General features: G+C 67.3%; 3 protein-coding genes across 4 annotated transcripts; 2 read left to right on the top strand and 1 right to left on the bottom strand.

Moving 5' to 3' along the window:
- The first annotated feature begins 361 nt into the window (after positions 1–361).
- LOC121154846 (D-box binding PAR bZIP transcription factor) lies at positions 362–3829 on the top strand. The gene is made up of 4 exons (XM_040977908.1): positions 362–524; positions 833–1204; positions 2392–2603; positions 3356–3829. Exons 1-4 carry the CDS (start codon positions 410–412, stop codon positions 3569–3571), a joined length of 915 nt encoding a protein of 304 aa, XP_040833842.1. The 5' UTR covers positions 362–409; the 3' UTR covers positions 3572–3829.
- Positions 3830–3925: 96 nt separating this feature from the next.
- On the bottom strand, positions 3926–9970 carry SPHK2 (sphingosine kinase 2). 2 transcript variants are annotated; one of them, XM_040977907.1, is made up of 6 exons: positions 9780–9970; positions 6913–7375; positions 6294–6443; positions 6102–6196; positions 5898–6013; positions 3926–5537 (listed from the first exon to the last, which is right to left on the bottom strand). In XM_040977907.1, the coding sequence occupies exons 2-6, from the start codon at positions 7304–7306 to the stop codon at positions 4451–4453; spliced, it is 1842 nt and encodes a 613-aa protein (XP_040833841.1). In that variant the 5' UTR covers positions 7307–7375; positions 9780–9970; the 3' UTR covers positions 3926–4450. The 2 variants fall into 2 exon arrangements, with proteins under 2 accessions (XP_040833841.1, XP_040833840.1); XM_040977906.1 differs by lacking the exon at positions 9780–9970 and adding an exon at positions 8137–9735.
- Positions 9971–10848: 878 nt separating this feature from the next.
- On the top strand, positions 10849–12830 carry RPL18 (ribosomal protein L18). Its single transcript, XM_040978297.1, has 7 exons — positions 10849–10948; positions 11512–11598; positions 11778–11885; positions 11983–12081; positions 12154–12277; positions 12363–12432; positions 12715–12830. The coding sequence occupies exons 1-7, from the start codon at positions 10946–10948 to the stop codon at positions 12788–12790; spliced, it is 567 nt and encodes a 188-aa protein (XP_040834231.1). The 5' UTR covers positions 10849–10945; the 3' UTR covers positions 12791–12830.
- Positions 12831–13950: the final 1120 nt, after the last annotated feature.

The following is a 13950-nucleotide window of genomic DNA, read 5'->3' as shown; positions in this document are numbered from 1 at the left end:
TCCTCCCCTATTGGCCAGAACTGGGTCACGGTCCCGCCCCCCGGACCGCCTCCCATTGGGCGAATGTAGGTCAGCGTCCCGCCCCCCTCGGCGCGCCCTGGCCGCCGCACGCGCCGCGCTCCTCACGCTCCCATTGGCTGCGGCCCCCGGGGCTCGCGCCGTGATTGGCCCGCGCCGGCGCAGCCCCGCCCCCCGCGGAGGCACGCGGCCGGGGAGCATGGCCGGGGAGGGGCGCGCGGTGGCGTCGGTGTTTTGTTATTTTTTTTTTTTTCCGCGAAAGTTTGCGGTGTCCCCGCCCCGGGGCGGCCGCTCCGCCGGGCCTGGGCGCGCGGCGCGGGGTGCAGCTCGGCGGCGCTGCCAGGGGCATGCCCACGCAGGAGCCCGTGAGCCGGGGGGCCGCTGCCCGGCCATGGCGCGGCCTCTGAGCGACCGGACCGCCGCCCCCGTGCCGCCGGGCGCCGGGGCGCCGCTGGGGCTGCGCGGCCTCCTGCAGGGCCCGGGCAAGCCCCGGGAGCCGGCCGGCTGTGAGTGCCACCCGGGGACGGGGGCTGGGATCCCGGTGCCAGGAGGACCGGGCCGGCCCTGGACTCCGGCAGCCGCCGCCGCCTCCTCCGCGGGTCCCGGGGGGCGTGCCGGCTGCGCACACGGAGGGGACACGGGCCTGGGCGGAGCCTGGCGGGGTCACATGGAGTCTGGGGGTCCGGGGGGCACCTGCGCACAGGTGGGGGGCCGGGTCCTTGCTCGCTCCCTGTCCTGCGCCCCGCGCTGCGTCGTCCTCCCCATCGCGCACCCCTCTTCTCCATGTCCATCCCGCCCCACCCCGGCCCCGCAGGTCTCCTGAAGGAAAGGGAGCGCAAGGCGGCCCCGCCGGGAGCCCCGGGCCTGGAGCCGGCACCGGCGGCGGCGGCAGCAGCGGCAGCGGCAGCGGCGGGAGCCCCGGCCGAGGCGGCCGTGCTGGGCGGCGGAGGATCCCCGCGGGGCCGCCCGGGGGCCGCGCCCGGCCCGAGCCTGCTGGCGCCGCTGCTGTGGGAGCGCACGCTGCCCTTCGGCGACGTGGAGTACGTGGACCTGGACGCGTTCCTGCTGGAGCACGGGCTGCCGCCCAGCCCGCCGGCCCCCGCAGCCTCCCCAGGGCCCGGCTCGTGCGGCTCGGCTTCCCCGCGCTCCTCGCCGCGACGCGCCCCCGCCGGCGGCCAGCGCGCAGGTGCGACCCGGGGTGGCCCGGGGTCCGCCTGCTGGGGAGGGTGAGGCTCCGGGAGAAGGGGCAACCCCCTGGGCGCCAGGAGCCCCCTGCCTGCCCGTGCGCCGTGGACACCGGAGGTCTGCAGTTGGGATCCAGCCGGGCTGGCTAGCACTGACCGAGGGGCGAAGGCGAGGCTGCACAGCCAGGATGCGGGCGCGCCCTCCGCAGCCGGGACACGGCCCAGCACTGGGACACCGGGTTCCTCCGTGGGAGCCAGGGCCAGGCTTCCAGGGGCAGGACGAGGGGTCCCGGGCACGGCAGTGGCCGCCGCTCCCTCGGGGCTGGAGAGGCCGGGAGGAGAAGAGGCGCACCGGCCGCTCCAAGGCCGGTGGGCTGGCGGGGACCCCAGCTGGCGGGGTGACCCTCGGGCAGCACCGGGACTCTCCGGACAACCTAGCCGGCGGCAAACCCAGACAGTACCGGGGAGCCCTTCCGCAGGGTGATCCCCGGACAGCACCGGGCACCCCAGCTGGCAGGGTGAACACCGGGACCCTCCGGTACCCTAGCCGGCAGCAAACCCCAGGCAGTAGCGGGCAGCCCTGCCACGGGGTGATCCGTGGACAGCCTGGGAGACCCCAGCTGGCGGTGTGATCCCCGGGTGGCACCGGGCACCCCTGCTGGCGGTGTGATCCCGGATGGCACCGGGCACCCCAGCTGGCGGTGTGATCCCTGGACAGCACCGGGCACCCCAGCTGGCGGTGTGACCCCCGGGTGGCACGGCCCCTCCGCCGTCTCCCCCTCCCCCGCACACTCCTGTGCACGTGAGGCCGGGGTGCTGGGCGCACGCGCCGTGGCACGAGCGGGCGGGCAGGGGGAGGGGAGCCGGGCTCGGCACGTGACGCGGCCCTGAACCCCGTGTCCTCGGCTGGCCTCGGCTTGCGCGCTCTTAAAGGCGCAGGCGCCTCCTGGCACACCGGCCTTCTGGAACCTGGTTCCACCTCAGCAGCTGACGCTGAAGCTGCCGTCTTGAGGATCCACAAGCCATGGCGTTGGCCCGTGGTTCCACGAGGTCTCCGTGTCTTTGGCTTCGCCTTGGGGAGGCTTCAAGCCGCATCCCAAAAGGAGGCAGCCCAGTGGAAGGAGAGCCTGTGGGAGCCCATGTCCCCAAACTAACACCCGGAGGTGACCGACTTCCTTCCCGCCCCCAGGCCTGACCTCTCGGGACACACCCAGCCCCGTGGACCCAGACACGGTGGAGGTGCTGATGACCTTTGACCCCGACCCAACTGACCTGGCCTTGTCGAGTATCCCCGGCCATGAGACCTTTGACCCCCGGAGACACCGCTTCTCCGAGGAGGAACTGAAGCCGCAGCCAATCATGAAGAAGGCGCGGAAGATCCAGGTGCCAGAGGAGCAGAAGGTGAGGGTGGGGAGTGCAGACTGAGGCCCGCTGGCCCCGCTGCTAAGGGCGGGCCTGGGAGTGAGCGTGCCAGCTGGGGAATCGCTCTGTGCCAGCCTCACGCGTGGTCTGGCTCCCTGGGCGTTTGGGTTTGGGGTTCCCAAGATCTCCCCTAAACTTTGCTGTTGCCCTGTGTCAGAGCTGGAGCAGCAAGCAACTTCTCCAGTGATGGGACCTTCCCGAGGGCGTCTGGATCCCCTGGCAGAGCCAGCGGAAGTGGGCTTTGAGTAAATGGCGAGGGGGCGCCTTCACAGCTCTGTGGTCCTTGGTAGTAAGGCACAATTCTCCTGGGCACAGCCCAGTGGGATGTCCTGGGTCAGGTGCCATCCTCAGGACCACTGTGGATCTCCCTGTAGGATGAGGTTGCCTTGGCAACCAGGTCACCACAGGCCCAGCACTAGATGGTGCGCATGCCGTGCTGCTGCAGCTTCCTTAGCAACCAGGGTCTATGGAGATCGTGTAGGGAGAAGCCTTGAGCCCCCCCAAGGCCATGTTGCTAGGAAACAAGCATCCTGGCAACCAGGAGCCCAGCGGGCTGCCCCGCAGTGGTCACTGCAAAGCTGGGGGAGGGGTGGTCCACCTCCTGGCTTGTCTGTCGCAAGGGACGTGCGTTCCCTAGCAACCAGAGGGGGGGGGTCTGTGAGAAGCTGCTGCCCGTTCCTCCGTCCCTTTGCCTGGGTCACCTGGCTCTCAGCACCCTCCGCCCTCCGCAGGATGAGAAGTACTGGAGCCGAAGGTACAAGAACAACGAGGCGGCCAAGCGGTCCCGCGATGCCCGGCGGCTCAAGGAAAACCAGATCTCGGTGCGGGCGGCCTTCCTGGAGAAGGAGAACGCCCTGCTGCGCCAGGAGGTGGTGGCCGTGCGCCAGGAGCTGTCCCACTACCGCGCCGTGCTGTCCCGCTACCAGGCGCAGCACGGGGCCCTGTGACCCGCCTCACTGCACCCTGTGCTCTGACCTCCTCCTCCCTCCCCTGTGGCCCACGGGCTGGCCAGCTGGGTGTCCCAGGGACGTGACGATAAGATAAATACATTTATATTTTTAAGAAAAAGAGTCTCCCCATCCCCCTCCTCGTGGGGGTGGAGAGAGTCCTGTGTGTGTGTGTGTGTGTGCCCACCCCCCGGCACGTTGGGGACCCCATCTTCCCATCTCCATGAATACCATCCTGAATAAATCTTGAGAACTCCAGAACCAGCTGTTGTGCGGGAGACGGCGGCTGCGTGACTGGCGCCCGCTGAAGGCAGGAGCTGCTGCGGGACCAGGAAGGGGCAAAGGTCTGCGAGGAATGAGCGACTGCCTTTATTGCATAGACCTTTTCAATTGCTTTTTTAGTCTGGGGACAGAGGAAGGACGCACACGAACTGGACTGCCCTGCTTGCGCCCTCGAAGGCAGGAATATTAGTGCAAATCCGAGCGCTGGCCCCGGGGAACCTGCCCCACCCGGGCTGCTTGGCCAGTTAGGTGGAGGCACCGGAGTGGGTCTGAGACCCAGGCCTGACTGGCCGGCCACCTGAGGCCTCCCCGGCTCTTACATTCCAGCTTCCGTCATGGGGTGACGCTAAGGTGGGCTCCCGCCCTTGGCCGCTGTGGCTCTCCAAGAGCCCGAGGCCAGTCCCGGCCCGACATGCACCACCCTCGGGGAGCGCCCTCCGACTTCCCCTCTGGTTCTCCGGGGACCGGAGTGATCCTGAGATGGGGTGGGTGCCCCTCAGGGGCTTCCTCCCTCTTAGCAGCCAGGCCGCGCCCCCAGCTCAGGCTCCACCCCTTGGAATGTAGGCCCCGCCCCCAGCGGGTCCCCAGCTCTGAGGGTTAGGGCTCCTGCCGGGGGCAGCCAGGGGGTCCGGTGAGCAGTGTGCCCATGCCCGGGTGCATCTGCGCCTGCAAAGGCCCGTACTCCACCTGCTCCCCGTCCACCGTCAGCACACCGCGAGGCGTGAGCGGCTCGAGGCGGAAGGCACGGGCAGTGGCATAGCCCAGCTGTGGACAGCCCAGGCTTAAGTGGCTACCATTCTCCATGGCCAGGAAGAGACGCAGCAACATGGCCCGCGAGACACCGCTGCGCACCCAGAGCAGGTGCACCAGGCCATCGTCAAAGCGTGCGTGCGGCGCAGCCACCAGGTCGGCACCCAGGTGGCTGGGCGAGATGGCCAGCATGAGCACGAAGTCTCCCTCCAGCGTCACCCAGTCTGGGGGCAGTGGACTGCCTAGTGGAGGCAGCAGGTGGTCAGGAGGGCCCCACCTGCAGGCAGCTGCTGGGGTGCCAGGGCCAGGAGGATGGGGCCCAGAAGACACTGGCATTTCTGGAGGCCCCTCAGTGATGGGGGAGAGTACAGCTGCCTTGGGCAAGTTGGGGGGCGAGGGCATCAGAGGGTCTGGGGACAGCGGAGCATCCCCGGCCCCGCCCCAGTCTCCAGCCAGCTCTGGACCTCCCCCATTGAGGGACAGAACGGCCAGGGGTTCCGGGGAGCCAGGGGAAGCCAGGGACGGCTGGGGCAGGGGCAGGGGCAGGTCGGATACGGAGCGATGCAGTGGGGAGTGGGCCGCAGGAGGGGCCGGGGCCGGGGCCAGAACCAGCTCAGACTTGGCACGGGGCAGGCTGGGACCAGGCGAGGGGGGCTCCGTGGAGGCTGGGAGGTAGGAGAGACGGCCTCGGTAGGTGTGCAGCGCGGCCAGGCCCAGCACTGTGCCCAGTGTGAAGCGGGCACTGCCCAGGGCCCGGAAGCGCTCGCTCTGGATGTCCACGTCGGACACGAAGCCCCAGGCCACCGACAGGAAGGAGAAGCAGCGGGCTCCAGAGGCCAGTGTCACCGAGAGCAGGTCCAGTGGCTGGCTGCCGCCCCGGCACAGCAACAGGGAGCAGTTGAGCAACAGGTCAAGTCCCAGGCACGGCGCAAACCTTCACAGTCGCCCAGGCACGCAGGAGGGAGGCAGGGAGAGCAACGGGGGGCAGGTGAGAGGCTGAGTGCGGAGGGGAGAGGGGGTGGGCAACACGGACAGGGTGCACAGCCCAGAGACACGCGGACAGTGGACCTTGCCACGCGGAGGCCCATGAGGCCACAATCTCTGACCTACTCAGGATTCCTACAGGGTTGGCTCCCAGCTGCTACGGACACGGCTCGGAGCAACATGGGCAGGAAGTGTCCAAGACTGACACTGACAGTGGATCGGAGGTCCCCGCTGTCCCAGGGAGTAGGGGGCATCCCTCCCTGTGGGGTCCTTTGCCACACCCCCCACCAGGGCAGGGGCACACACCTACCCCCCACGCTGGTTCACGGCGCCAGCCAGCGCGTTGCCCGACCCGCAGGGGAGGATGCCCACGGGCGTCTTCACAGCCTCCTCCCAGTCGGGGCGGTCCAGGAGCCCGTTGAGCACCTGTGTGAGGAAGAGACGAGACGTCTGGGGTGCCCCTGGCAGCTCTCCAGCTCTGCAGCTGCCCTAGCACCCAGGGCTCCCGCAGTACCTCGTACAGTAGCCCATCTCCCGAGACCGTGACGATGCCATCCCACTCGCCCAGGTTCAGCCCCTGGACCAGCTCCCGGGCATGGTTCTGCCGCTCTACAGCACAAGGGGGGGCAAACAGGGAGGTTAGGCGGGCAGTCCCCTCACCTGGGCCTTGGCTTGCTGCGGCCCTGGCCCCCTCCCCGTGACTCACCCGTCTGTATGAGATTGAAGGACAGCCCTGCCTCAGAGATCATGGGCAGCACATGGTTCTTGCACCACTGCCAGGCCAGGCCCCGCCCCCCGAACGGGTTGACCAATAAGAGCAGCCGGGCTGGCCGAGGCAGGAGGTCAGGGGTGATCTCTGGGGAGAGAGGACAGGGTTGGGGGGGCCTCCCAGGCCCCTCCCTCCAGGCAGCCTGAGGCGTCCCTGCCCCCACCCATCCCAGGGCTGCTGGGTCCAAGTGTCCTTTGGACCCAGCTGTGGGAGGGCCTGGGAGCTGGGGCACTGGTACCATGCACACCCGCTGCCCCATCATGGCACTCCCCCTGAGGGCGGCCCCAGGCCCCCTGCCCAGATGGGGAGCCCCAGACCTCGTCCTTCCTGCGCCAGTGCAGCCCCCACCCCAGGGCCTCCTCAGACACTACTCTGGCCGCCTGGGGTGCCCCAGAGGCCAGCTGTCACTCTGGGTGGTGACCAGTCACCAGCGTGGCTGACTCATCTGTGGTCAGCACCAGGGTGGGGGAGGGGATGCGACTCATTTCCCTTGGCGCTGTGTGTCTCTCAGACACCAGGAGAGACTGGGGTGTTTGCAGGTGCCCTGGTGCCTCACCCCCGTCCCCAGGCAGCGGCAGTCCCCGGAGCAGACACACGAGGGCAGTGGCCCAGCGTTGGGCCTCAGCGCGGTTCTCCTCATAGGTGGCAGCCCCGTCGGCTCGGAAGGTGCGGGCGGCCCTGCGCCGGCCCCCTCGTCGGCCCTGAGGGTAGGTGTAGACGCAGAAGTAGGCCCCTGGGTCTGAAGGGCTGCGGCTTCGCAGGGTGCAGCAGCCTGAGACCTCGGCCAGCGGGACCAGGCCACCCCGGGGCCGCGCCTCGGGCTTGGGGCGCAGCCGCTGGATATGCAAGGCCTGTGATGTCAGGGTGAGGGCGAAACGTGGACCCTTGGCGGGGTAGGAACCGAACTCGCCATGCAGCAGTGGGGTGCTGGCGGCCAGTGGTGGGGCCATGGCCTCAGCCCTGTCCAGGGCACACCCGGGCACCTGGCCCCAGCTCGCCGTCAGCTCCTGGTCTGGCCTCTGTGGGGAGGATGGAGGACAGGGGATCAGAGCTGGGGACCGTGTGTGGCAGGTGGCACGGGCAGCCCACCCACACACACACACACACACGGGCTCAGACACGCATGGGGCGACAGCAGCAGGTCCGAGCGGAGGTGAGCTGGGCGTGGAGGTTCAAGACCGAGGCGGGCATACGCTCACTGGATAATCAGCCAGTGCCGCCATGTGCCTGCCACTCGGGGTGCCAGGCCGAACGCAGTGAGGAACAAAACAGACTGCACTTCCAGTTTAACGAGAAGACAGTAGAGCCAGTGCAGAACACACAGGTGAGGATGAGGACGCTCTGGGACAAAGGCCAGGAAACATGCCCCCCATCCCCACCGCCCCCTCCCAGCCCCCTGTGAAATCTCAAACACAAAGCAGAGAAAGGAGAGCCAGGGAAACGCTGCAGGCACACCAGGGCTGGTCCCAGGGACTCGGGGAGGGCAGGAGAGCCGGATGTGGCCAGCAGTGGGAAAGCCCGGGGAAGACCCAGGGGCGGCCGGAGGGAGGAGCAGGGCTGGGCCCCAGGACCGACCTTGGCGTCCGGCCGTCTGCTCTCCGGGAAGGGGTGGAGGCCAGCGCTCAGGTCCCCTTCCTCGCCTGCCCTCTGCCAGCTCCGGCCACCTTACCTGCTGCTGGCTCACCTGCGTCCCCGCCCACTGCCCCGCCCACCGGCCGCCTGCCAGTCCCCGGGGTTCACAGAGGCCTCTCCCACCCCATGCACCCCACCGCGGACTCACCCTCAAGATCACCTTTGCCCGAGTCTGGCGGGCGGGCGGGCGGGTCCTGCAGCCCTAGGGCGCCGGCCACACCCCCCGACCTGCACCGCTTCGCCCTGGGCACGTGGGCACCAGGGATCCGGCTCAGGCATGCAACCCTTGGCTGTGCTCGGGTGCTGCGCCTGGCTCGCTGTCCCCGAGGATCCGGAGGCCTGGGACTGCACCCACAGGTCCCCAGTCCATGGGCCGGGGCGTGTGTCCCGAGGCCCCCATCCCTACTCCACTGCCAGCCCCAGATGCCTCAGTCCCCGTGCGGACTTCTCATCACCACCTCCCATGTCCTGGTCCCCTGTGTGCGCTGCTCCGGGCTCCCCCTTCCAGACTTCCGCAACCCTCTTCCCTAGCGGGGTTCTCCTCCCGTCCGCCCCAACCGCCCCCATCAGACGCAGGGGTGGGGGGAGGGTGTGCATCCGCTCCACCAATAGCTGCACACTTGGTCTCAGTCTGGCCAATGAGAGCGCACGGAGGGCGGGGCCAGCAACTGCAAGCGCTTAGCGCAGTGGCCGGCCGCGGAAGAACCCTGACATATAGGCGGGGCCTCACGCACCGCGCCGCCATCAAGAGAAAGGGCGGACGCACAGCCGCGGTAGCGTCATGACCCTACAAACAGCGCCTCCGCCGCCATCTTTGTTGAGGGCCCAGCCAAATCGGTGCCAGACACAGCAGGTTAATAATAAAAGGGGCGTGGGACCGGCGGCCTTTTCGCTCCAGAGACCCTCACACAGGCATGGAGGACTCCAAGACGTGCAAAGGGACTTCGTGAAAGCCACAAACCAAGGCAGCGAGCCCAATAAGTGTGGGGGTCAGAGGTCGAGAGCTGGGTGGGAGAAAGTATTTTTCAGGAGCAAGGCAGGGAAATAAACAAGGAGATCAAAACAATGTAGCTGAGCAGCAGGGAGACGGCTTCTAGCTGAGTCTGGCTCACATTCACCAAGGAGTTGGCTCCCAACCAGGCGGCCAGAGATTAACATCTCCCCAGCGGACACACCACGTGGACCGGAAGACACAGACACACAAAGAGAGTGGCTTTGAAGCTTAGGGCGTGGGTGGCGAGGCCGGGGTCAGCCCAGGGATGCCCAGAGAGGCCACCTAAGGCCTGGCCCTGCGGAGACAGCAACACCCAGAGACACACAGGCGGCCACGGATCGCCACATGGCATGTCTCGCAGCCAACGCACAGCACCAACGGCCCGGGGAAGGACGCACAGAGAGCAGGGCTGGCGCTGTGTGGCCTAGCACATTCAGCCTCCACCGGGCACGTGGGCATCCCAGGTGGGAGTCACCGTGGGTTCCAGCTGCTCCACTACCAACCCAGCTCCCTGCTAGTGCACCGGGTACGCCGGATTCCCAGGTGGGAGTCACCGTGGGTCTCAGCTGTTCCATTACCAACTCAGCTCCCTGCTAGTGCAAGGAAGGCAGCTGAGGAGGGCTCAAGTGCTTGGGACCCAGAGGAAGCATCCTGCCCTGGCCACTACACCCATTTGAAGCATGAACTAGTGTATGGAAGATCTGTCTCTAACTCAGCTTTTCAAAAAAAAAAAAAAAAAAAGGAAAAATTAGGGAGCAAGTCTGTTGCACCTGTTCCCCAGGGATGCTGACCCTCACCTGGTCCGGCGGCTCCAGGGGTCCATGCAGCTGCCAGGCCTCCACTCCAGTACGTCAGGGGGGCCCCAGGCCGGAGTCTGACACCATTGGAGCGCGAGCCGGGCAAGCAGCGGGACCTCAGGGTGCTGGCCTGGCCCTGCGCCCTGCAGAGGAGAGAGGAGGCGTGAGCATGCGCTACTGGCAGCCTAGAGGAAGCTCTGCTGAACTGAGCAGCTTCCTCACTGCCCCAGCTGGTTCCTTGGGTGGCACCCGCGTCAGTGACCATCACGGGATGGGGGCTGGCCCTTAATGAGCCCTCAGTGTGCACCGAGCACGAGGGAAGCACTTGACTCCTGGAACACAGCAAGCCTAGCATTAATCCTGGGTCAGAGGCAAACACAGGACTGGGGCCATGGTCACCCCAGAACCAGGGAGCAGGAACCCTGCTTCTCCTGGGCTCTCCATCCCTCCTCCCCTGGTGCGACGCCCCCACCCACCAGACCGAGCCTCTCCTCAACCCCCACGCCTCCTGCAAGCTGGGGTCTCCCTGCGCCCTCCATGCGCCCCAGCACATGCCTCACACACCGCCACTGCTGGGCCGGCTGGAGAAGGACGCCCACTGCCCCTTCCCCAGGGTCAGGCCGGGGCCAGGGTCAGGGTCAGCTGGGGGCGCAGCTGAGAAAAAAAGGCAGCAGAGCCGGGGTGAGAGAGGTCGGGGGGCCTCTAGATGGACTTGCAGCAAGAAGCCATCGGGTTAGCTCTCCAGTAGTAGGACTTCCCGAGCAGCGGCAGCCGCCTAGAAGAACGCAGTGCAAGATAAGACGGAGGTGAACCTGATAAGGAAGCGCCTGGAGGACACAGGTTTCCGGAGGCCCGAGCCAGCCCCGCCTCCTCACCTCCCAGGCTCGGCCCGCCGAGTCCTCCGGGCGCCAACGAGTCTCCCCGGCCGCCGGGCCAGAGCGTCCGGGAGGCCCCGCCCCCTGACGTCACGCCGCTTCCTCCTGGGCCGTCGCTGCCCCCCGCTGGTCCTCCGACGCACCACCGAGAGGAGCCCGGGCAGAGCGCCGCGTCGTGTGCTCGTGACGTCACGCGCGCGCCGCTCGGGGAAGGCTTTCCACACCCCTTCCGGCGCCGCGCTCGGTGTTTCTCTCTCTTTTTCCGGACGCGGCCAGGGAGGAAGCGCCATCATGGTGAGTGGGTACTGTCTTTGCCGCATCCACCGCCATCGGCTTTAGAGACGGGCTCGAGGACGTGCTAGGGGGAGACAGGGGGCCCACGGGCGTCCCAGGAAGCGACTCCCGCGGCGAGAGCGCTAACCGCGGGGCGCCGGAGCGCAGGGATGGGTCGGAGGGACGGGTGTCCGGGTTCTGGCATGACCCGCTGGGATCCCTGTTGAGCCGATGACCCGATGGGAGGACAGGGGCAGTGACGACGAGGCCAGGCTTTCGGCTGCCTCTGCCCTGGAGAGTCGGGGTGTGGGGGAAATGGAGAAGGGGGTTTGGGGATCCGCGGTGGGGGCTCCGCCGGAGTCTCGGGGTCAGCGTGAGCGCCTGGCCGCGAGGAGGTAACGCACACTTTGCTGGCATGGAGCAATGAGGGGCTTTTGGGGGACGCTGAAGGGGTACGTTAATATTGACATTCTTAAGAGGGGAGGGTCGTGCTCGGTTAGGACCAGGAGGTCTTTCCGGGTGGACACGGGCCTGCGGGGCCTGTGAGCTGGGGTGCAACCCGGGATCCCTCTGGCCCCTCGCAGGGAGTGGACATCCGCCACAACAAGGACCGGAAGGTCCGGCGCAAGGAGCCCAAGAGCCAGGACATCTACCTGCGGCTGCTGGTCAAGGTGAGGCGCCGAGGCTTTGGGGCGCAGCCCGCAGCATCCCGCCTCTGCAGCTCCGGGGCATCTCGGGGCTCTGGGGTGCAGCCCGCGGCATCCCGCCTCTGCAGCTCGGGGCGTCCCTCGGAGCTTTGGGGCGCAGCCCGCAGCCCCCCAGGCGCTCATTGTACCCCTCTTCTCTCCAGCTCTACCGGTTTCTGGCCAGGAGGACCAACTCGACCTTCAACCAGGTGGTGCTCAAGAGGCTGTTCATGAGCCGCACCAACCGGCCGCCCCTGTCGCTGTCCCGGATGGTGGGTGGCCGTGCAGGACCGGGTGGGCGTGGTGGAAAAGGGGTGTCCGCCGGGAGCCGGGGTCCGCTGATGGCAGCCCTCCCCCTCTGCACTCCAGATCCGGAAGATGAAGCTGCCAGGCCGGGAAAACAAGACAGCTGTGGTTGTGGGGACCATCACCGACGACGTGCGCGTGCTGGAGGTGCCCAAGCTCAAGGTGAGGCGGCTGGGGAGTCTGGGGACTGGGTGCTCCCTGCGCGGCAGGGCCTGACCCACTGCCCCTGCCCAGGTGTGCGCCCTGCGTGTGACCAGTCGCGCCCGCAGCCGCATCCTCAAGGCGGGCGGCAAGATCCTCACCTTCGACCAGCTGGCGCTGGACTCCCCCAAGGGCCGGGGCACCGTGCTGCTCTCCGGTGAGTCTGCGGAGCCCCTTTCCCAGGTGTGGGAGGTCAGGTCCAGGCCCCCGCCTGAGCTCTCCGTGTGCACCCCCGCCCCCAGGTCCTCGAAAGGGCCGAGAGGTGTACCGGCATTTCGGCAAGGCCCCTGGCACCCCGCACAGCCACACCAAGTGAGTATACATCCCCTGCCTGGTGGTTCCACAGGCTGAGCGCCGACCGGCAGCGCGTGGGCCTGGCCTCTGCTGGGATAGATGGCCAGGGCTGAGTCAGCTCAGCCTGGCCGCAGGGGCCCAGTGCCGTGGGCAGCTTCCCCATGTGCACCAGCACACCGCTGGATAGGAAGTGGGACAGCTTGAACCACGTCCCTTGTGACAGCTGCGCTGCAGGTCCCACCTGGTGCTGCTGCTGGCCGGCATTGTCTGATTCACCTCACCTTTCTCTTCCCCCCACAGACCCTATGTCCGCTCCAAGGGCCGGAAGTTCGAGCGCGCCAGAGGCAGACGGGCCAGCCGCGGCTACAAAAATTAATTCTGCATCCTGTACTGTTAATAAAAATGTTTTGGATGAACACCTGTGTGTTGTGTCGGGGGAGGGTTCTGGGAGGAGCATGTTGGGTCAGCTGTTTCTGTGCTTGTTGGACTAGCCACGCCCACCCATGCTGGCTGTCCCTGCCCCGGCCTCTGTTGGGAGGACCAGGAAATAGGTCAGGGCGGGGCTGGGGTTCCTGAGAACAGATGAGGTGCTGCCACCTCCCTTGCCAGCCTTTGTGTCATTGGTCACTCCTGGCACACTGCCCCTGGGGCCGCCTCCCTGCTCTGCGTTTACACAAGGGGCAGGCCTTCCCAGGAAGGCGGGACCCGGAAGAACCGGCAGGAAAGCTGTAGGTCCCGGCACTCCTGCCGTGTCTTCTGGAAAGGCAAGAAGTGGGAGGCAGAGAACGTTCAGGGGGGTGTGGGGGCTGGTTGCTGTTCTGGACAGGGCTCCTGAGGGGTGGTGGAAGGGCACTGTGGAGCTGGGGGGGCTGCTGGGTTGTTGGGGCTCAGGGCCCATGTGGGGACTGGGAGCAACTGAACAGAACGAGGGTTTGCTGGTAGGAAAGTGAATTGGTTCAGGCTCAGTGGCAGCTCAATGGGCGGTGGGGACCATGGGTCAGCTCCGTGAGCCTGGGGCTGCCCACAGCACACCCCACTCTCCCTGCAGCTGCTCAAGGCAGGTGCTGCTCCAAGAAGCAGGGTCCTGTGTGGAGGGACCAGGACCTCAGGCCTAGTTCCCCGCCGGGGTGGAGCCATGTCCAGACTCCCTGGAATGTGCTGCTCCAGGGCGTGGTACAGGTGCCAAAGGGCCACTGAGGGCTGCTGAGCCCGCCGCCGGGCTGGGTGGGACAGGCAGCAGTTGGTGCGGCCTTAGGAGGAAGAGGTGTCCAGAGAGGGGCAGCCGTAAGGGCTCCTGGGTGACCAGGGGCACGGGCAGACAGCTTGGTGCCTGGATGCCATCAGGCAGGTAACCAGGCCCTGGATGGCCATCCTGACCAAGCTCAGGGCAGCTGAAGGTTTCAAGGAGGCATTGTGTGGCCAGTTGATGTGTTGCACTGTGGGACGAAATGTCCAGTGGTCAGCCTGACAGTGAAACAGCTTGAAGGAGGGTCCAGAGACATCCCCCCTGGAGGAGCAAGCAGGCAGTGTGAAAAG

The sequence above is a fragment of the Ochotona curzoniae genome, unplaced genomic scaffold (assembly GCF_017591425.1).
Source record: "Ochotona curzoniae isolate NIBS_2020 unplaced genomic scaffold, NIBS_Ocur_1.0 contig_2861, whole genome shotgun sequence".
NCBI lineage: Eukaryota > Metazoa > Chordata > Mammalia > Lagomorpha > Ochotonidae > Ochotona > Ochotona curzoniae.
Note: the sequence above shows the minus strand (reverse complement) of the source record. Positions and strands in the feature narration are given on the sequence as shown.